Below are 21890 nucleotides of genomic sequence, written 5' to 3'. Positions count from 1 at the left end.
TACCAAAGCCCCAGAGGAGGCTAAACCCAGCCGCTTTCTACTAGTAGGAAATAATAAAATGCAAACCACCCATGCACAGAGAACCTCAGGCAGTGGCAAACGCAGAGGGATTACTCCGGCCAGTGCCCCAGTACTCCAGTATCTGGGCAAAGATTTAGACGCTCACCTCATGCAGCTGCTATTGCCCCACTCGTAACTACAACTCGGAAAGTCAACACGCCTTACGCAGAGCATACAAAGGTAACGTAATACAGTCGCAAAATGTCCAGATCATATTTAAATGATTTAGCACCAGACTTGCATCACAGAGTTAAGTTTTGCCCCCACTTACACGTAACATACCAACTCCTTTTTTCTCAAGCAAGATAAGCATTTTCCAAAATAATTCACAAACACACCACGAGCTTTCTTTCTTCAGCACCCTCAGGCTGAACGGCCTTCTACCCATCGTGCTAGACACCACAGATTAAAACATCAAATGCAAATGTTTGTATTAAAAATTATATATTGTGTCAAATAAAACAATAATTCTGTGTACAAATTTATACATGACAAAAATAAAACTCTTTTTGAATAACACTGTGTAAAAAAAGTGCTTGCTGCTGTTCTGATGTAATAATTTTATAAGCAACAGGCTCACAAAAGGCATTAGTAAACACTTAAATTGCATTGAAGGAATCACGTAAGGCACAGACATCTGTTACTTAAAGGTGAAAATAGTCCCACACAGCTTTCAGTACTGCTGACAGGTTACTTTCACATATTATCCGAAAACTCTGAACGTAGGAAGCCGACCAGTATTTTATGTTAACTTACTGCATCAAGGAAAAACACGGGGAAAACTTGTCATCACAATTAGGCCCCTGTTCAGCATTTCCAGAAGGCTGGTCTGACATAATTTTTATGATGACAGAATCAGCGACTGCTTTTAGAGCAACTTCTTAGCTGTTGCCCCCTCCTTCTCCTCAAGTTTTCTGCTAGACGGTTTTCCTAGGATTTTTATCTGAGTTTTAGACAGCATTTAATCCAACAATGAATGATTAGTAGGGCTTTCAGTCCTAAATCAGTAACTACTGAAAAGAGGCACACAACTGCTCACACAGTTAACATAAAAGAGGTCTTAAATTCTAAACAGACTGGATTATTCTCAGCCTCTTTTTCAAACAATGTACGTGGGATTATTACCAGCATAGCGTAACGCTGGAGCACTAGAAGGAGTGAGAAACAGAAACCAATTTAAATGTTTAGCTCAGCCACAAACAAAATAAATGTACCCCCCGCTCCAGATTTCTCGTTATAAGTTTTTTTAAATCTTACACAAAAATAATACTCTTAAAACCAAAAGGCACAGAATTTCCAGTCGTATCTTAAGCAATGAGGAGTTAGCAAGAAAAAAAGCTTAAGTTTATATATTTGCTATCCTTGCTTCTTGTACTAATCCTTTTACATAAAAATTTTCAGTTTTGACTGCACTATCACATGCAGCACACTAAGACTGACATTACAGATCTGTTTTTGTTCAGTAAGATTAACATAGTTACCGACACAGATGATAGAATAACAGAAGCTATACTACACTTAGTCTACTAAGCTCTTTCACTCTTAAACTGAAAGATTCTAGGCACTTAGTTCTCTGAGAAACTTGTTTTAACCATGTCTGAGTTACCTAACTATGATTTGTTCTATTATTAAAAAACAAAATCAAGAGGAACACCAGACATCCATCTCTCTGCTGGATTTCAATTCTATAACCGATGTATAGGTAAATCAGCTCGAAAGCAGAGAATATCTCTACGTATGGAGAGTCTGCCTCAGAAGCACTTTCTTAACCACATCATTCTTTACGAGTGCAAGAAAACCTGAACCTGCACTGCCTGGACCGCCCGCATATGCAAGGTCAGGGATGTGAGTATCTGTCAGGACTGTCACTGTGTCCAGCTAATTGCTTCCTTCCACTGCACCGGCAATTCTACTTTTAAGACTGCATTGGAAGACTCTTACCAGTATTAGGGATATTAATTCTGGGCCCAGATACCTCAGTATCAGTCATTTTCTCTACAAAGTAGTTACCATAGAATAACTTGAAATGACTATGTTAGAGACTTCTACTTAACAAAGATACTGGCTCCTTTAAGACAAGAACATAAAACTGACATAAATAAATAAGCCAGCGCACCATTACAGCTGTGATTTTTAACACGCAAGTCAGAAAATTCAAAGCTGTGGTCTCTACAGCATCATTACATTACACATGCTATGGCAACACAGCAAATGCTATATACAGTAGGAAAATGCTACATATTCATGCACTGTTGCCAAGTTATAGCTGCCATAGGAACCATAATTTGCTTTTTCTGACTTGTTTAGAATCCCACCTACAACACCGCTGATTAACTGATAATTTAGATAAACTTGTACAAGTATTCCACATTACTTTTGCTGGAAAAAATCTGTTCAATGAGAACACAAGAACTCTAGCACAGCTCTGTTCAATGACATCTATACACAGCCAAGGCTGCTAGTCATGACATACACTTTGTAAACTATTTTTCAGCACGACCTCGACAAGCTGCCTCTCGTGATGTGGGTTACTGTTCCGGAGAGCAGCAAAATTTTCTTGTGCAAACTAGGAAAAAAATGAATTAAGTTAGGTTGGGTAGAACTTCAGCAATATTTTACACAATTCAGCTTCCAGTACGCAGTGACCGAAGACAAACATTCAAAAGTGCAGGGACATAAACCTATCAGCATTTGTAACCAACGACATACAAGCAACATTTGCTGGATCCAGTAAAAAAATGACAACAAACAAAAGTACAACTGTTACTGTGTCTTAAGTTAAATACCCAATATTAAGGGAATATCATTCTAAACAAAAATAATTGGTAAAAGTTACGCATTCCCTCATAAAAGTCCCATCAGGTTTAAAACATGCTGTCAAAATGTTGTCACTAAACCGCTTTGGTTACAAATGGCTATTCACAGGTTTTGTTTTATTTTGCAGAGGCGTTCTCCCTGTTCAAGTGACTGAATCCTTCTTCCTTCTAAATGGTGACTTCAGTCTTTTCCACACGCTGCTTTTAGGTTTTGATTTTTTTTCCATTGCCATTACTGCTTCTTTTTCTTTCCTGCGGATTTCTCGCACAAGAGCATGAAATACATCATCAATATAATAACGGTATGCAGCTGAAGTTTCAAAAAAAGGGCAGTTGAATTCTCGTGCTAAAGCAGAGCCTTCTTCTTTGGAGACCTGAAAAAAAGAGTTCACACTTGCCAAGAAAGCCAAAACCAGAAAGTTTATTTCTTTACCATTTCTTGTTCTGCTTGCTCTATAACTGTGCATGCACCCTCCCAGTTCCAGAACAGCTAATTTCCACTGATCTCTAAATCTTTCTCTACAAACCTGTTTCTCTTTCACTCATCGCTTCTCTAGCAATGCAATCATCTGCAAGAGACCCTCTGGACATTCATGAAACAAAGTCCTTGAAAGAATATTCTTTTCTTGGAGCTTAATCTAGAAGTTGCCTAACGTGAGCAGTCCTCAGCCCTAACACAAGCATTTGTCAGTTTGGTAAGCTAAGACTATTTCCTTCTCCTGGTCAAAATCTATTATATTTGTCAAACTACTTCCCAGAGCCAAGCCAAACCTTTTGGGGAAAAAACAAACAAACAAACAAACAACCCCAGGCCACAGAAAAGCAACACCCACTCCTCATCCTATACTTTACATCTCTCGGCACGGATGTTCTACAATAGCTACCATAATTTTCCTGCTACAACGCACATTGAAAATTCATCTAATTCCAGGTATACAAACAGCACCTCTGGAACTTGTTTTCCAAAGTACGTTTCCTTTGAGTGAAGCTCTGCTTCAAACTGTTTTCCCACAGACGGTAGTTACTGTTTTCTTAAGCTGAAAGTAATTTTGCTTTCTGCCCATTCTTACCCAAGTTCTCCATTATTATGCGTCCATTCTTAGCACACTTGCATCTGCAATTTGTACTAGTATCTGCAAGTGGTTTATGGAATGCTAAATCTCTATTAACAGTATCTCCTTTCAAGAATTAAAAAAAAAAAAAAGGAAAAGCCCAAGAGCAGCTGAAACCCAAAGCATCAACTTGAAGACTTTACTTTTGTGACTGCTATACGCATTTGGTTATTCAACACATTCTGGGTTAAACAAGTACTTCTCTAATGTTACAACTTACTATATAGTAAACATGCAAAAAAATTAAGAAAGGGAGTATAACCTCTTGTATTACTGCATTTTACAACAGAAATAGCTTGTAGTTGTGGGCCTCTCTTGTGCCATTTACCTGCCGTAGCTGTGTCAGATCAGATTTATTTCCCACTAGGACCACGGGAGTGTCATCAGTGCGTCGAACACGATAGATTAGCTGTTTGAACTCACGCACTTCATGGAAACTGCGCCGGTCTGTGATTGAATAACAGATGATAAATCCCTCGCCAGCCCTCATGTACTGGTCTCTCATGGCTGTAAACTCTGCCTAGAAACAGACAATTACATTTCAATTGCACAGATACAATGACTTTCTAATTTCCTCAGAATGGGAAACACAATATGCATTCCAAAAACAGCTGCATAGGAACTCTGTAAACAAGCTGGTCATCTATCTTCTCATCCTGTTAGATACAGGACAAGCTATTATTATGTCTGGGATTAACACCAAGCTTCCCTCGCTATAGAAATCATACCAACATGTCATTTATCAGCGAATACATATTGCTTGTTGATCATGAACAGAGAAAGCAGTGCATGAAACCAGAGTTCCATCTGAGCTGCCTAAATATAGATAGTATGATACAGATGCTATAAGCAACGTGATGCTTAGAAGTTGAGAGAGCTCAAAAAAACATTTGGAAGAAAAGACAGGCATACTTTTACAGGATTTCTGTCTCTACACCTGACCATTACAGACTTCTTAACATCCTCCCAATTCACTTATTATTACTCACTTACCTGTCCTGCTGTGTCCAAGATATCCAGATTGGCAGGTTCATCATCAATGCGTATTCGTATTTTATAAGCATCCTCTGTGAATTCACGGCACATCGGAAAGCACAAGATTGGAATATAATTGCAATACTCATTCGTCATCAATTCACAAAGAGAACGTTACACTAGAAGAACCTAATCTGGTAATATTACTATACTAAATTAGTCTGATCTTTGCTTAACAACAAATTAAATTTTTAATTGTTCTGCTGTGATTTAATATCCTCCCAACCGTTTGCTAAAATCATGCTATTGTACATGCTATTTCTAACAGACATGCCCACATCCTATAAATTCAATTTTGGACACCTTGGTGGAAAGCACAGATTAAAGAGCATTACATTTTTCTCAAAGCCAGAAAATACCCGTGATTCAAGAGAAGAATTGGCCACCACCAACTGCCATTTTCTTAAAAGTAAGAAAATAAATATTCTGTCCCTCTAAGTTAGCACTCCCACACTGCAACAGTCGCTTTCAACAAGCAGCTGGCTGTTTTTCCCACTTTTCCTTTGACAGTGTAACTGTTGGTTAAGGTTTCTCTTAGAGGTGCTGCAAAAGTTATGCAACAGTATAGTAAGTTGTTAAGCACTTTCATATCTCCTAGTTTCTAAAAGACAGAGCACAATTTGGCCTGAAAAATTAATAGCAGAGAGCTGATTTACAGCATGGAGAGTAGATTTTTTTGAATAGACAACTAACAATCACTTATCAACAGTTTTTCATCCTTGTCTACCAACATACAAACAAATATATAGTGCATGGCCTGAAATACGTGATAGAAAACCCATTAAAGACCTAAAACTCAGGATACGTATCCCAGTCCTCACAGCAGTCTCGGAATTCTTAATACCTTTAAGTGAGTAATCTAAGGGACTTGATCCCTCAATTTACAGCCAAACTCATAGCTTTCTTTAAACTGAGTACTTTAAAGCAATGGACCCCACAACAGCTTAACCTGCTAAGAGAAGGAGCGAACAGCAAAGAGAAGAGATTTTTTTTACCAATTGTGGGATCGTGATCCTCTGGAAACCGGTGACTGATGAACTGCATGGTCATGGCTGGAAACAAAAATCAGAGACACGATTGCACAAGGCTCGGTAAACATCTGCCGCTTCAGCATTCAGTTCACAACACGCTTGAGCACATTATTTCACTAACAGCTAAAACGTAAAACCGTACTCGGTGCAAGACTCGAAAGAAACATGGTAAACGAAACAGGTTAAATAACTCAGAAACACTGAGAACTACGCCCTTGTCCTCCACAAAGCACTCCGCTACGAGTTTCAGAAACAAAGCTGGACACAGTCAAAACGCGGAAGACGATGACACACCGCGCTCCCGAGACACCGGGGGGGGGGGGGGGGGGGGCGGAATAGCGCCCAAAACTGGGCTGTTTTGTTCAAGAAACACGTCTTCTCGCAGCTGCCGAGCAGAGCCCTCCGGCGCTCCTGCCACCAGCGCTGCCTGCGGAGTCCCCCGGGCCGCTCCGCGCAGCTGAGGGGAAAGCGGCGGCCCCGCCCGCGGCAGGAGAGAGGGTCTTTAAGGCCGCCCCTCGCGGCTCCGCCTCCGACGGCAGATCGGCCCCGCGGTCCTGTCCGGACGAGCCGTACGCACCGCTCTTGCCGACGCCACCGGCGCCCAGCATCACTAGCTTGTACTCGCGGGACTGCCCCGGAGCGCCGCCGCCCGGGCGGGCTCCAGAATCCATCTCCTCGGCGCCGAAGAAGCCGCCGCTGCCGCCGCTGAAGAGGAGAAAAGAGCGTGAGCACCGGCAGCCCCTCGCCCGGCCCTGCCCCGCCGCCACCCCCCTTCATCCTCACCGTCAGGTTCCTCCGCGCCGCCGCTCCGGCCCCGCTCCGAGCCGAGGCAGCGACACCAAAATGGCGGCTGTTCCTCCCCCGCCAGCGACCGCCCGGCGCCCCGCCCCCGCCGCGCGGAGGGGCGGGGCTCTGCGGCCCGGCGCAGGCGCGGTGCCAGCGGCGGGGTCGCGGGCTCCCACCCCGCCAACGCGAGCCGCTGGGCGCGCGGCGCCCCGCGCCTGGGGCTCGCGGAGAAGTGCCCGGCAGGGCCCGGCTGCACCGCGGTCAAACCTCACCCAAAAAAGCACCGAGAAGCAGAATATTTGTACATTTATTTATAATGAAAGTACGGTTCTGATTATTTACAACACATAGCAAAGACAATGTTTGTACAAGTGAGCCAGCAAGGTCTTTCAGTGTGCAGCAGCGACACACGTCCCCATTTTTCAAACTATTCCTCCCATTTGGAAAGCTGACCAGCACTTCCTCGCAGTCCCACACGCCGCTGACCTCCATACAAAAAGAGTTCCTTCTGCAACAGCCCACCCCGCCACGAAAGCCCGTGTTGCAGTTCACATCCGTAAACAATCCAACAACTCATTCCCAGGTTCCACTTCCGCGCTTCAAGGCAAGAGCAAGGCCTGCGCTGGGGTCCCGGCGCGGCGCGGACCCGGCTGCTGCCTGCCTTTTCTTTGTTAAACCACCATGAAACAGAAAGGGTAGAATCAAGTAAGTGAATGAGTTAGGAGATGGGGGCGAGCCTCACGAGAAGGAGTTCCGTCCGAACTGCTGAATGGGAACGAAATGCACAGGGGTGACTGGAGAAGATTAAGTACCAGTGCTACAGCGCCAAGTCCACCTCGGGATTAGCGGCAAGATGAACCCATCCAAAAAAACTGAGCATCCCCCCCCCCCGCCCCGACATTTGGCTAGAACAAGAAGTTGTGGGGTTAGTAAAACCACATTTTCAAGAAAAAACAGTGCTGAGTTACAGGAGATGCTTAAAGTAAAAACAAATTACGAGTTCTAGGAAATGCGATCCTCAAGTCTTTCAGAACTACTGTATATTCCTTTCCTTTGTTGAAAGTCCGAATGTTGAAGCCGGGGTCACCATTAGCTCAACGGGACTGCTAACACAGGCTGACAGCAGGAACAGTCAATAAAATACAAACACCAGGTGTAGAATGAAGTCAGCGTGACTGACTCTTTCCATTTTTAAGTTATCCTGGAAAAATTGGAAACGTGGACCGACAGGCTTCCCTAGTTTCTCTTTACAGTACTTCCCCCATTGTATAAGGGACTAGCCCTGTCAGAATACTATTTCAAATGTTTTTTTAATTGACAAATTCACTGCAGAAAGAAGGATTTTAAAAATAATGGAGCCCTTTTCAAGGGGGAATACTGAACCTTTAGCTTCTGCAAATGTAAAAACAATGCCTATTTGCAAAGTTCATTTTGTAATATACATGCATTATTGCTAGAGGGGAAGAAAAAAAAAAAAAGATGAACGAAAACTCTTCTGCAGCTTTTATGGTGCCATCCAAAATGGCATCTGTTGTTTAGCTCGCTGTTGTGAGGAAGGGTACTGGTATCCCAAACTCCATCCCTGTGAAAAAGTACTTGCGTTTTTATGGCCACCATGTTCCTCCTCTTCATCGGATGAATCTCCAGCATATGCTACTAATCCAAAGCCCTTTTCTGCAGTTTTCATCTTCTTAGCCTGATGATCTAGGAGGGGAAAACAAAACAATCCCCCCAGCCCCCAAGAAGGAAAAAAAATAAAAAGAGATAAAATGCCCCAAAACAAGTTAATAAAAAAAGATGTTAATTGTAAATTGTTAGTTGGACACCATTTTGAGGTCACAAGGCCAATGGTCATCCAAGGTCGAAGGCCACACGAAACAGCACCAGCAACAGCACATGTGATCCATCAGAACCATGTAAGAGAACAGAGAAAGAAGAAAGAAACACACAAAAAAGGTAAAGTTAGCAAATGGGTCTAAGTGATGGCAATTTCACCGTTAAAGAGATAAATATGTAAAGAAAAGTAGAAATTTTGTTCAAAAGAAAGCTAACAGAAGAGCAATCTCTGGGACCAATACTGCAGAAAAACTAAGGTTAAACAGACTAACAGATGTACCTGCAGACCTGAAAGGCACTAAACTACCAGGAGAGTTAAAATGATTACATGTTTTACCAAGTTGCAAATATTCGATGTATGAAAGCCCTACAAAAGGATGAAATTTGACAGCACTCCTGTTGTTTGCAGACAAGGTAGACATAACTCATGTCTGTAAATACACACCTGAACCATAACTCCCACTGATACTCCTTAGTGCCTCTAGAGATAAGCTGTTCACAATGTAAAGCCACATATCTGTGTTACAAAACAATCCCGTGAGATTCTGTGCCTCAGCTGACTGATGGGTCAAAAATACCTGTCTTTGGTCCTTCACTTAATTACACTCTCCTCATTCATACAGATATTAAAGTTTTAAGAGAAGTATCACGTGTGTATAATCACAGCGAACGTAAGTGATTTTAGAGCAGTGCAATACGACCTGCTTTTCACTTAAACAATGTGGTGTAAAGAACAGCCAAAAAAATCACCGATTTAAAGAGTGTTAAGACCAGCACAAACTCATTTGGGAAAGGAAACTTGACTTACAAGTGTATTTTATTCATCGCACTCACCATGGTTGCCTGGTAAAGACCCCGCGCCATTTCTTTCTTCAGATTCCGATTTCATCCCAGTGACAGGAAAAGCTGGTGGAGGCATCAACTGCCTATTTAAACCAATGCAAGCCCTTATTTTTTCTTTTTTTAAAACAAGCAAAGAGTCAAAAGGTAATAGCAAACACATTCATAACTCAGTCCTTGACCTGAGGAGTTTAACTTTTAATCGCCTGACTAATCTAGTGGCCTTCTACAATGGAGTGATTGCATCAATGGACAAGGGAAGAACAACTGATGTCACCTACCTGGACTTCTGTAAGGCCTTCAATATGGTCCCCCCCAACATTCTTACCTCTAAATCAGAGAGAAATAGATTTGATGGATGGACTATTAGATGGCTAAGGAATTGGCTGGATGGCCGCGTCCAAAGAGTTACAGTCAATGGCTCAATGTCCAAGTGGAAACCAGTAACAAGCGGTGTCCCTCAAGGGTCCGTACTGGGACCAATACTATTTAGTGTCTTCATCAGTGATACAGACAGTGGGATCGAGTGCACCCTCAGCAAGTTTGCAGATGACACCAAGCTGAGTGGTGCAAGTCTATACACTAGAGGGAAGGGATGCCACCCAGAGGGACCTTGACAGGCATGAGGAGCGGGCCTACGCGAACCTCATGAAGTTCAGCAAGGCCAAGTGCAAGGTCCTGCACTTGGGTCAAAGCAATCCCCAGTATCAACACTGTCTGGGGGATGAAGGGATTGAGAGCAGCCCTGCCGAGGACTTGGGGATACTGGTGGATGAAAAATTGGACACAAGCTGGCAACATGCGCTTGCAGCCCAGAAAGCCAGTCATGTCCTGGGCTGCATAAAAGGAAGCGTGGCCAGCAGGTTGAGGGAAGTGATTCTCCCCCTCTACTCTGCTCTCGAGATCCCACCTGGAGCACTGCATCCAGCTCTGGGGTCCCCAGCACAAGACACAGACCTGTTGGAGCAGGTCCAGAGGAGGGCCACAAAAATGATCCGAGGGATGGAACACCTCTCCTACGAAGAAAGGCTGAGAGAGTTGGGGTTGTTCAGCCTGGAGAAGAGAAGGCTCCAGGGAGACCTTATCATGGCCTTTCAATACCTAAAGGGGGCTTATAAGAAAGATGGAGACTTTTTACCAAGGCCTGTAGTGACAGGACAAGGGGTTAGTTTTAAACTAAAAAAGGGCAGTTTTAGATTAGAAATAAGGAAGAAATTCTTTTCTGAATGGTGATGAGACACCGGAACAGGTTGCCCAGAGAGGTGGTAGATGCCCCATCCCTGGAAGTGTTCAAGGTCAGGTTGGATGGGGCTTTGAGCAACGTAGAAGATGTCCCTGCTCACGGCAGGGGGGTGGAACTAGATGATCTTTAAAGGTCCCTTCCAACTCAAACCATGCTATGATGCTATGAAATAAAATGCAAGCCTGACAGTTCTGTGCTGGAGTGCCTAAGGAAGAGTAGTGATGCCTGATGACTTCAAATCAGCCACAACAACCCCATGCAGCGCTACAGGCTTGGGGAAGAGTGGCTGGAAAGCTGCCTGTCGGAAAAGGACCTGGGGGTGTTGGTCGACAGCCGGCTGAACATGAGCCGGCAGTGTGCCCAGGCGGCCAAGAAGGCCAATGGCATCCTGGCCTGTATCAGAAATGGTGTGGCCAGCAGGAGTAGGGAAGTGATCGTGCCCCTGTACTCGGCCCTGGTGAGGCCGCACCTCGAATACTGTGTTCAGGTTTGGGCCCCTCACTACAAGAAGGACGTCGAGGTGCTGGAGCGTGTCCAGAGAAGGGCAACGAGGCTGGTGAGGGGTCTGGAGAACAAGTCTGATGAGGAGCGGCTGAGGGAACTGGGGTTGCTTAGCCTGGAGAAAAGGAGGCTGAGGGGAGACCTCATCGCTCTCTACAACTCCCTGAAAGGAGGTTGTAGCGAGGTGGGGTCGGTCTCTTCTCCCAAGGAACAAGCGATAGGACGAGAGGAAACGGCCTCAAGTTGTGCCAGGGGAGGTTTAGATTGGATGTGAGGAAAAATTTCTTTACTGAAAGAGTGGTGAAACATTGGAACAGGCTGCCCAGGGAAGTGGTGGAGTCCCCATCCCTGGAGGTATTTAAAAGATGAGTAGATGCGGCACTTAGGGACATGGTTTAGTGGGCATGGTGGCGTTGGGTCGACATTTGGACTCGATGATCTTGGAGGTCTTTTCCAACCTCAATGATTCTATGATTCTAAATAGCTAGGCTGAATTTAGGACTACCTACAAGATGTAGAACATTGAAAACTTTACCAATACCCTTGATGTATTTCATGACTAGAAAACAAAAGGGACTATCAAGTAAATCTTTCCCTGAAATTTCAGGCTGCAAAATTTCAAGTTTACAACTTTTCCAGATTTGTTTTAAAATTGGAATAATTTAAAGTACAAGTACTAACCTATTTCACAAAAATATCCTGTTATCTCAAGAAGTTGGCAAAATACCAGACCCAGACAAAGTAAGAGCATACAGACTTAGGGAGGAGTATTAAGCTATTTTCATTATGTAGCATGAAAAGGTAACCCTTGCATCCCTCCTCCTTAAAAAAAAAAAGGACAAACCACAAAAAACCAACACAACATAACAACAAAAAAACCCCACCCACAACAAAACAAACAACCCCTCCAACCCCCAAGTCACAGAAAAGAACATGACACACAGATCATCTCTGAAATAAGCTTTCCATCAGAATCAGAAAAGACCTGAACATAATTCTTTCATCACTCACCTGTCCCTCTCTCTCTCCTTTCCTGAGGAACTTGCTGGCTTCGATCCGGCTCCATCGATTTCACTCTGACTGGAGAAGCCTGTACCTAAATTAGTCATATGAATGGGTCCATGCTATGAGCAGAAAAACACACGGCATTAGCAAATCTACAACTACAACATAAGCTATAGCTCCTTAATGATAATGATAGGAGACCCAACTTTTCAGAGCATATTGCCAACTAGTAGAAGAAACCACTAATCACCATTGTTAAACAAAATGCTTTCTCCTAAAAATACTGAGGGTAACGTAGTAAGAAACACGCCTGAGCACCAGTATGGAAGACACCTCACCACCTACTCCACCTTTCCAGTAGTTCAGGACAGTAAAGATAGCTGCTTAGTTCACAGATTGACTTATTACCTCCTCAATCAGGTAATTCTGAATACTGTATACACCTCATGCCATAGTAGACTCTGCTCAAGATGCTAGTATTAGGTCTAACATATAGGCAGTTCCTTATTTTCTCTAGGCAAAGCTTTTATTTAGGGTTTCTGCCTGTGAGCAGGGGTGTATCATCACAGAAGCATTTGCAGAAACTCCCTTGTCTCACATACAAGTCTGAAGAAGAACTCAAAATTATTTTTATTAAAATAAACTGTTTAACATTTGCTATCTAAAAAAAAAATATCAATCTCTTAAAACTAGGCTTCTTGAAATCCTCTCAAGTGCAACCTGCAAGAAAGGTAAATGGGAAAATCTGGAAGTTATTACATTTCCCTCCCACCCCCCCAAACAAGCCCACTCAAAAGACCCACAAAAAACCCAAACAAACCCCCAAATAATCTCCCTTTAAACTAACTAGTAACATGCTCTTGTCATCTCTTTGACCTGAACGCACTGCTATTCTTCACGAAAGATTGAGGGTATGGAAAACAAGCTGCCAATGAATCAAGTCAGTCATAGTTTAAGAACAGTGCATCCACTCAAAGAAACAAAAGCGTGGTCTCAATGTTTTGTAACAATTGCTGCCATCTGCCAAAGGCCTTGCATGACTGTTGTCAAATAAACTGTGCTAATAACAATCCCTCTCCAGCCAAGTTCCATTTTGGTGAATGAAGTAAAATTGCCGATTTTATTCCACCTGATATCCCAGCAGTCCTGACTCTCTCTCATCCGGTAGTTCCTCAGTGAAGCGTCTCTTTTGACCTTGGGGATGGGGTTGGACTTGTGGTTGTGTACCAGTCGGCACGGTTGTTTTTACTGGGGCAGCAGGAAGAAAAGGACCACTCAGTGGACTCTGGCATGCAGGAGTTGAAAACAAAACACAAGAAAATTTGATCATACTCATGTAAAGTATTAATTCAATGTACAGTTTCATACATAGGAGCAGAACACACAACTAGTTTCTCTTTGCAGAACCTAAGAGAAACTAAAAGGAAATTCACAACTTAAAGATAAAACAAGTATTTCATTTATAGAATGCTCCCACCTCAAAGTAATCACTATCTGTAACTCAAACTCATTGTTCCTACATAGCTGTATCACAGCTTGTGATAACACTTTTCATAAACAAGTGACCGCCCCCTGCAAATATCCTTTATGTTAACAGGTGGCTATGATATGAAAAACGCAGTATGAAGCAGCCATACCAACAATTTAGTTGCTTAGACAGAAGCATCAGCAAAGCAATAACCGAAAAAATGCCCTGAAGAAGAATTATCCATCTAGAACTACTTTAAATATTTTATTGTTAGCAAAGAAACAGCTTAGTAAGGTGACAACTGTAGGGCAAGTAATTAATCTGTGGCTGTACCTGGCCAGTGCTGGCTGGAGGCTGTACTTGAGATATGGGATACTGTGTCGGCACAGGCGGAACTCCTGTAGGTAATGTTGTTAAGACTCCAGGTGCCAACGGCACTGCAGGTGGTACTATGCCTGGTACACCATATGGTGGCTGAACTGGTTGTTGAGGAGGGGGAACAACAGGATAACCAGACTGATACCCATTGGAAGGGTAATACGATGGCTGGGAAGGTACACTATTTATAGCGGCAGGCTGCGTGAAGCCTGGTGAGAGAAAGGGGAAAAAAGGGTCATCTTCAATTCAGAGTCACAAAAATAGTAAATTTAATTACCAAATGTAAAAGAAGCTGGACTCCTTTTCAACTGAAGGACTTAACACAAAGACTTCCACGGGTAAATAAATTCCACAAAACTAACTGTAAATACAGCTCTGCAGAATGCAACTCCAAAGACTTCATTATTGCTAACGTTTACCTGCTAAGGGTACTGCAGTGGTTATCTGATTCACAAATCGGGAGTATTCAGCATGAACCTACAAAAGATTTTAAAAGATTAGACAACAAACATCTATTTACTATATTAATCTTTTGCAGGCAAAAGGTATCTTAGCATGCATCCCCATAAAACTGTAAGGGGACTTTGATTACAGAACATATTATGCACAAAAACAGCAATAATCCAAACAGAAACTGAAAACAAACCCCCCCACACACCAAAAACACCACTAAAACCCTGCTGAACATCCCACTAATCCTGCTGGTCTCTGCGACAGATTTGTGTAAAATACATGATAATCTTTCACAGGAAATAGAGTGGCAAATTAACTACTTCAGTAGAGACAAAAATACTCAAAGAGTCTAACTGTTTCCATATATTTTTCAAAAGAGACTTTGTAGCCCATACTCAATCAATACTAACAGGAAGACTGTCTCACAGGATTTTACTCTATTTGCATTCATATAAGAAAAGCTGAGAAATTAATTTTCTATGTGTATACGTGAGAGATTTTCTATAATTTTTTTGGTACAACAATCACTTTAGGAAATATAAAGCAGACAGCGTGGCTCCAGACAACTTTTAAAGCTGAAGCAAGGGAAGCTACAGCAATCAGAAAAAAGCAGGATTCCTTTATGTTTGCATACAGCCAGACAATTTCCGTCCCCCGTTCTGCTCAGGAAGCATTTGCATTTTTTTCCCTAAAATTCCACTACTACAGCTCCATCCTGAGAAATGTTTATTCACTGTACAAAAATGAGACAGCAGTACTTAGAAGGAAAAACCTATTAGCAAGTCAGAACACATGGACAGTTTTGCTGAGAGCATAAAAAGTCATTAGCCAGACACACGCTAAAGCTACAACAGGCTCTGAAATCTCCTATTTGTAAGAGCTACTCACGGTTTGCAATAGATTCTCACACAGCTTTTTAGCAGCTGCCAAACCTTCTGGCTTTGGGTGACTGAAAACATATACAAAAAAATACCTCATAAGCACAAATGTTTCCGGCAAATTTGGGAGCTACTTCTTTCATCAGCAACCTGCTGTCAGATCTTATCCCTTTAATGAGTGATCAGTCACCTCAACAGGACTCTAGCAGCTCTGCAGCTATTTAGCACAATTGTGAACAAAAGCGATGGATATTTATTTTCTACATGAAAATTCAGGTTAGTCTAAATACTGCAAGAAACGAGCACAGAACAATGACTTGATTCGTCAGTGTATTTTGTATTCTTCCCTTAAAGCTCAACATCAAAACCCAAGCCCAAAAAGAATGCAGCTTTACTGTGTTCCCAATTTAAGAATTCCCCAAATTGATTAAACATTAAGCTATATTCATGACTGATCACTGATCATACCTGATGTAGATGTACATGGGTTCAAAAGCTTCTCTGCCCGATGCTGGTTCTATGCAACCCGAGCCTTTCCCACGAAGAAAGACTTTGGCACCCGTTTCAATTTGAATGTGCTGCAAGTAGGAGCAACCAGGCCCTTCCACCTTCTCCTTCACATTAAATGTAGGTACAGCATGTTCCAGACCAACAAATAACTTGTCCTGAACATAATGCATCTGTAAATGTAACAGTAAAAGGTTATTATTTCACTCTAAGAATTAGGATGTTCATTTCTCTGGAGGCCAGAAATCTTATTTCTATGACAGACAGAACAGTTAAGTGTCGGATGGCACAGTCAGCCCTTTGCTTTTCTGTAAGTAGGACTGCTCTCTCCATCCCTTTTCTTTTAGGAGGCTACTGTCATCTGAGTCTCACTCTTCAGACTCAGTCTGATTAGTCCTCCAGTTTTCACAACACGCAAGGGTTTTTTGGGGTGGTTTTTTGTTTTAGTTTTTTTTTTTTTTAATAAATAGCACATTATATGTATACTTTGTAATAGGCAAATCTTGTAATCAGTGATATTCAATGAAAGTCACAAATTAATTACTCACCCCTGACTGGAATGGAGGTTTTTGGCCAACTGCTGGAGACAACTGAGTAATAGGGGCTGGCTGGTGATAGACAGTAACCGTAGCTCCGTTGAACGTCGGACTAGAACCTGTGGCTGCTTTCACTACTCCATTAGTAATTATCTCTTTAATGCGGTTAACAGCTCCTAGTTGACAGAATATGAAATTCATTTATATTTCAGCCCTTGTCAACTGCCCAGATTAACCAAATTGTGAAATGACTAGGTTACTTTCCAATATTCTGTGACAGCAGGCAAAAAGATTGCATCTGGTGGTGGGGCCCAGTATTAGCATTCTGCAATTGGATCACAAAGGATGGCAACAAGCAACAGGGTTCTTTCTCCACTCCCACCCTGATAAAGGTTAGGCTGATATATGCAGGTGGGCAGTTCTAGCCCACACATTTTAGCAAATGCTAGAAACATGTAAATTCTATACAGAGTTAATGTAAATCTGCATGAATGAGCAAACTAACGTGAAAAATTCTTTACTGGCTGTGGAAACCAAGGTAGATACAAATGGGCAGCTTCAAGTTTCAAGAGACAACTGAGGGCAAGCCCATGAGCTGATACACAGAACAAACGAACACCTGAACTGTTTATAGTTTTCCTTTTTTCCCAGCAGGCATAGGCAAGACAGGAAATGTAGATATTTCACAAAAAATGTTCATACTTGTATATTAAAGGGAAGGTCTCCCTGTCACACACCTATTGTTACGGGATCTCAGCATGTTATCAGTGAATAAACTTATACATAAGAGCTGTACCTGCCTAGGAACCCTACCCACTCCCCCCACCTTCCTTGTAGTCTATCAAAAGTTTTAGTTTCGTGACTTACAGGATGCAGTACACAGCACCTTAGGTAGTTTTGAGCAGATACCTTAACATCAACATTTAAATGGGGTCTGTTATCGACACTGAGATATTTATAGTACAAATCCATACCGGTCATAACAAAGCCCCTTAGTAAAACCCCTTTAACACAGATAGTGAGAGAAAAAGCAGACTGCTTTGTACACTTACTGTCAACCAATTCCCGTGTCTGACCCTGGACATGAAGATACAAAGGACGATCTCTGGAAAGTAATGTCAAATATTCCATTAAATCCACAGAGAACATACAATAATGGATTCAATCTAATTATATTAGTCATCTAGACACAAAGTCTTCCATAAAGATTTAAAGTACTCCTCAAATAAGGAAGTAAATACATATTCATTGAATATCACAGGGCTCAGTAAAAGCAAAAGCTTTGCACTGAAAACTAAAGAGATTCAGAAGTTATTTATGATGACTTATTAAAGTTATACCACTGAAAACTTTGATTTGCTTGTCTACATGAAAGGTTAACTAACTAAAAGCACCAAGTCTATGAAATATTAGCTGTCTTTGTAATTGGAAAGTTCCCCATTCTCAGCAAAATGCACAAGAGATCCAGTATAGTGTTCAGTCGGAAGGTCTGATCTGTCACATTTGTGGTTTTTTTTGTTGTTTGTGGGGTTTTTTTATTTCACCCTATCAATATTAAGCAGGCAGAAAAGCAGCTATGCAGTCAGTACTGTCATAATTGTAAACATATTCAAAACACTCAATATTCAATTTGCTCTGGCACCCAAATGTGACACTGCTCATGAAAAACAAAACAAACAAAACCCCCACCACTTAGCCACCCAATGAGAAAAAAAAGCAGAAACCCCCAAAAAGAAATACAAACCCGGGTCCCACTTTTGCTTTCTCTTCTGCAGTCATGAATCTCCCTCGAGTAGAGACAGCTGCTCCACTCAGTCGACTTATCTACAAACAATTTAAAAAACCCAGTGACAAGTTTACCAATAATAAACAAAGCACACACAAAAAACCCAAAGTGGTTTAAGCTATGTTGTTGTATAACAAGACCAGAAGTCTATTAATAAAGTGGTAAGAGAATGAATGATGCCCGCTAAAGGATACTAGGCTATGCTACCTTACCTCATCATATGACATATTATTGAACAAACCAATAAACTACTAAACAAAGTGTCTTAGAAAACACAAGTTTTGTAAAAAAGAGGAAACAACCTCTGTACATAGTTTATTGCAAGCTCTTTTAACCTTACAAACAGGTACAAACATGCTGCCAAGCCTAACAAATCAGACATAGATCCTGAACATACCTCATCCTGAGTCTGTCCTCTCGTCAGCAGGTTTCTGCACGTGAGGGGGACATCATTGATTTCTACCTCTGCCACCACAAGGTCATCTTTGCTTTTACTTGTAGCCGGACCTTTTCCCAGAGCCTGCAGCTTCAAAGACAACCGTTGCAAAAGACCAGCCGTTGGAAAGCAGAGGTAAATGATGTTACAAACAAATTGACCCTAGTACTCTAGAGGTGAACATCCTTTTCATTCTCCCCTTTCAGCTGTTGAACCCAAAAGCTTTACAAATATTAGCAGAAAGCACATTATATCTACCACTTAACAGTCTTCACACTGTTAACCTCTTCACAACCTTGAGCCCAAATAAAAACACTAGTTTTATCTTCAGCACATTTTAATATAGTAAGTAATTACTGTTTCTGTTCTATAAATGGAGAAACAGATGTAGAACTAAGCAGTAAAGTTGCTCAAACAGAAAGCAAGGCATCTTACACTTGAATTGGCATCTCTGACAGAAATCCGGGAGACTATTAAAACATATTATTAGTCAAACAACATACTTCTCTCAACCCCCCTTACATGGACATAGAATTTAGAATTTCTGTTCAAGATCTGAACTAATCCACACTATGACTGTGCTTCCCCCCCCTCTTTTTTTAAAAGAAGGGCATAATATTTTGTGTCAGTATCTAAGTGCTAAGAAAGAAAAAGCCATGGATTCACAAACAGATTCAGAAGATATGGCAGAAGAGTTACAACAAAGACCTTACAGCTTTTTCTACGTATAGAGAGTTAGATAGTACATCCTTCTAAAAATTCTGAAATGCTTTTGGGGACATAAACATAAAACAAGACTCTATAAAAAGAGAACCTTCCAGTAACATCCAAAGGTATCCATCCGCTCTCATAAATATCACATGAGGCACGGCACTTGCATGAGAGCCAGAAGGCAGCTATGGAGGGACATAAGTCTAATGCATTGTACATGCATTCTATTTTTCCATTCCTTCCACACTTTAAAAAAAAAAAAAAGTACATTCGTTAACCTGCAGGGTCCTTAATTTCCATTCGCTCACAATCTGAAGTGCCATCATAGTTAACTACTCTGAAAACGTCATCACTGAACATTTCCTAACAAAAGCAACATATGCAATAAAAAAAAAATCCCAGTAGCAAATTAATTGGTTAAGTAGTTCCCACAGCAATACAATTTGTCACAGGATGCCGGAATGCCACCAGAGCTTATGGAGAAAACATAGATGGAAGAATGAGGCGTCGCAGTATCTTCCAATTTTTAGGTGTCTCAAACTGCCAGTCAGCAAATAGACTTTACTTCCATCTGGTGTGACTGCGGAGGCTACCTGAAGCCACGCGTTCTTCAATGCTGAAAATCTCACATCCTCAGGTGGATGTTAAGTATTTAGAAGCAGACATCGCTGTGCAGCAAACAATGTGTAAAACCACTTGGATTGCTAATAGCAATGATCAAAGAAACACTCACTACTAAACCTCACATATTAAAAGGCTGTAACGATCATTTCAGATACAGAACTTACAGAGAACAACTACAGTGAATACGTGGCAGGGCAGATTTGCCACTCTTTCTTATACTGTCTGTGAACAAATCCAATGACAAAATGAATACTCATTTTGATGTTGCCTCACAAGGCAAATCCTTAGAACATAACTGGCAGTCCCACCAACACTACGCATGTGAAAAAGAAGATACAATACACTGTGAAAACATACTCTTCCTGTTAACTTTATATTTGAACAAGTTTGGAAGGAAACTTGAAACAGCCTTCTAAACTTGGCTCTAGCATAGGCTTGTACCACGCAGAACACCAAGACTGTTCCTGTTACTGAAATTGGAAAACAGGTTCAGGCTTTAAGTTACACTTGCTTTAGAATAGAAGAGTTTAGTTGGAAGGAACCTGCAACGATCATCTAGTCCAACTGCCTGACCACTTCAGGGTTACCGAGGCTCAGGTCAGGGCTGACCAGGCGCTGACCCAAGTTTTTTAGAACTTGGACATATAGCTCCTACTGATAACTTGCTTAAGCGTGAAAAAAATTTGGCCTTATGTTTTTAAAAGGCTGTTTTATACAGCAGTTTTTACATCAGCTGTACTGCTTAGAAAATACTCCAGAAAAAAAGTTTATCACCTTCCTACAGATCACTTTGGTTAAGCCTTACAGAAGAGCGGCAGGACTGACTTTACAGCTATACCACTGTTTTCTGTTATTCTGAAAAAATTTTTAAAAAGGTTTTCCGATTGTTTTTTTGTTACATCCTATTTTACGAAGCAAACCTCCATCATTTCCCGTCTCACCGAGAGCCGTTCCGAAAAATAACGGCCGCAGGTCTCCAGAAAACAGACGTGACACCCACCCTCGCCCACCACCCCCGGGCCTGGCCGTCCCACCGGCACGGCACGGCTCCTGCCGCCCCTCCGGGCACCCACCTTGTCCGCCGTGCTGGGCGCCGGCTTCAGCTTCCCTTTGGCCATTAACATCGCGTTGATTTTCGCGGCCACGGCCGCGGCCGCATCCAGCGCTCCCGAGGGGGCTGCGGAGCTCTCGGAGCCCGCCACAGCGGAGCCGCCATCGCCGCCGCCGGGAAAGGGGCGCCCGGGCAGCGGCGCCGTGCCGGGGAGAAGGAAGGCGGGGGACGGGCCGGGCTGGTCCCACTTACTGCGGCGCCTGGAAAAGAGAGGCCTCAGTCCCGGCCGCCTCCCAGCCCGCTGCCTCGCGGGAGCTCCAGGACCTGCCGCGCCTCGGAACCGCCGCGCCTCGGCCCTTCTCCAGGGGCGCCCGAGGACCCGCCGCGCCCGCGGCCCAGCCTCACCCGCCAGCGGTCCCAGCGTCGCGCTGCCCTCCGCCACCCGCTGACATGGCTCCGGCCCGGCTCCACCGCCTCCGCGCCAGCCGCAGCGTCATTTCCGGCCTCGAGGCCGCCCCGAAACGCCCCTTCCGGGCGTTGCCACGGAGACGGCGCGGCCCGCGGGCGGCGTCCCCTCGGGCGGGGAGCCGGGAACCGACACCGGACAGGCGAGGAGGCGCGGGACGGGGCGCGGTACCTGCCCCCGCTCTCCTAGCGGAGGGCCCGCTCAGCGGCCAACCGCGGGAAACCGCCCACCGACCGCGCAGCACCGTGGCAAAAGCGGGGCGGGGCGGGACGGGCCGGGGAGCGCCCGCACCGCGGGGCTGCCGGCGATGACGTCACGGGAGACGGCGGCG

At 43.2% G+C, this 21890-nt stretch overlaps 2 protein-coding genes and 1 non-coding gene across 5 annotated transcripts; all 3 read right to left on the bottom strand.

Moving 5' to 3' along the window:
• Window positions 1–492: 492 nt before the first annotated feature.
• RIT1 (Ras like without CAAX 1) lies at window positions 493–6875 on the bottom strand. The gene is made up of 6 exons (XM_076359912.1): window positions 6838–6875; window positions 6632–6759; window positions 6019–6075; window positions 4982–5055; window positions 4317–4508; window positions 493–3250 (listed from the first exon to the last, which is right to left on the bottom strand). The coding sequence occupies exons 2-6, from the start codon at window positions 6723–6725 to the stop codon at window positions 3020–3022; spliced, it is 648 nt and encodes a 215-aa protein (XP_076216027.1). The 5' UTR covers window positions 6726–6759; window positions 6838–6875; the 3' UTR covers window positions 493–3019.
• A 255-nt stretch (window positions 6876–7130) lies between these two features.
• Window positions 7131–21597, bottom strand: KHDC4 (KH domain containing 4, pre-mRNA splicing factor). 3 transcript variants are annotated; one of them, XM_076359887.1, is made up of 14 exons: window positions 21499–21597; window positions 21116–21353; window positions 18669–18797; window positions 18230–18309; window positions 17538–17590; window positions 16498–16661; window positions 15911–16122; window positions 15453–15513; window positions 14531–14588; window positions 14067–14320; window positions 13395–13550; window positions 12272–12384; window positions 9511–9602; window positions 7131–8544 (listed from the first exon to the last, which is right to left on the bottom strand). In XM_076359887.1, the coding sequence occupies exons 1-14, from the start codon at window positions 21588–21590 to the stop codon at window positions 8345–8347; spliced, it is 1902 nt and encodes a 633-aa protein (XP_076216002.1). In that variant the 5' UTR covers window positions 21591–21597; the 3' UTR covers window positions 7131–8344. The 3 variants fall into 3 exon arrangements, with proteins under 3 accessions (XP_076216002.1, XP_076216003.1, XP_076216004.1); XM_076359888.1 differs by having other exon boundaries at window positions 18669–18791; XM_076359889.1 differs by lacking the exon at window positions 7131–8544 and having other exon boundaries at window positions 9527–9602; window positions 12272–12356.
• LOC143171312 (small Cajal body-specific RNA 4) lies at window positions 16224–16352 on the bottom strand. Its single transcript, XR_012997179.1, has one exon.
• Window positions 21598–21890: the final 293 nt, after the last annotated feature.

Source organism: Aptenodytes patagonicus, chromosome 26 (assembly GCF_965638725.1).
Source record: "Aptenodytes patagonicus chromosome 26, bAptPat1.pri.cur, whole genome shotgun sequence".
NCBI classification, from domain to species: domain Eukaryota; kingdom Metazoa; phylum Chordata; class Aves; order Sphenisciformes; family Spheniscidae; genus Aptenodytes; species Aptenodytes patagonicus.
The sequence above is the reverse complement of the archived record's forward strand: the minus strand, read 5'-3'. Positions and strand labels throughout refer to the sequence as shown.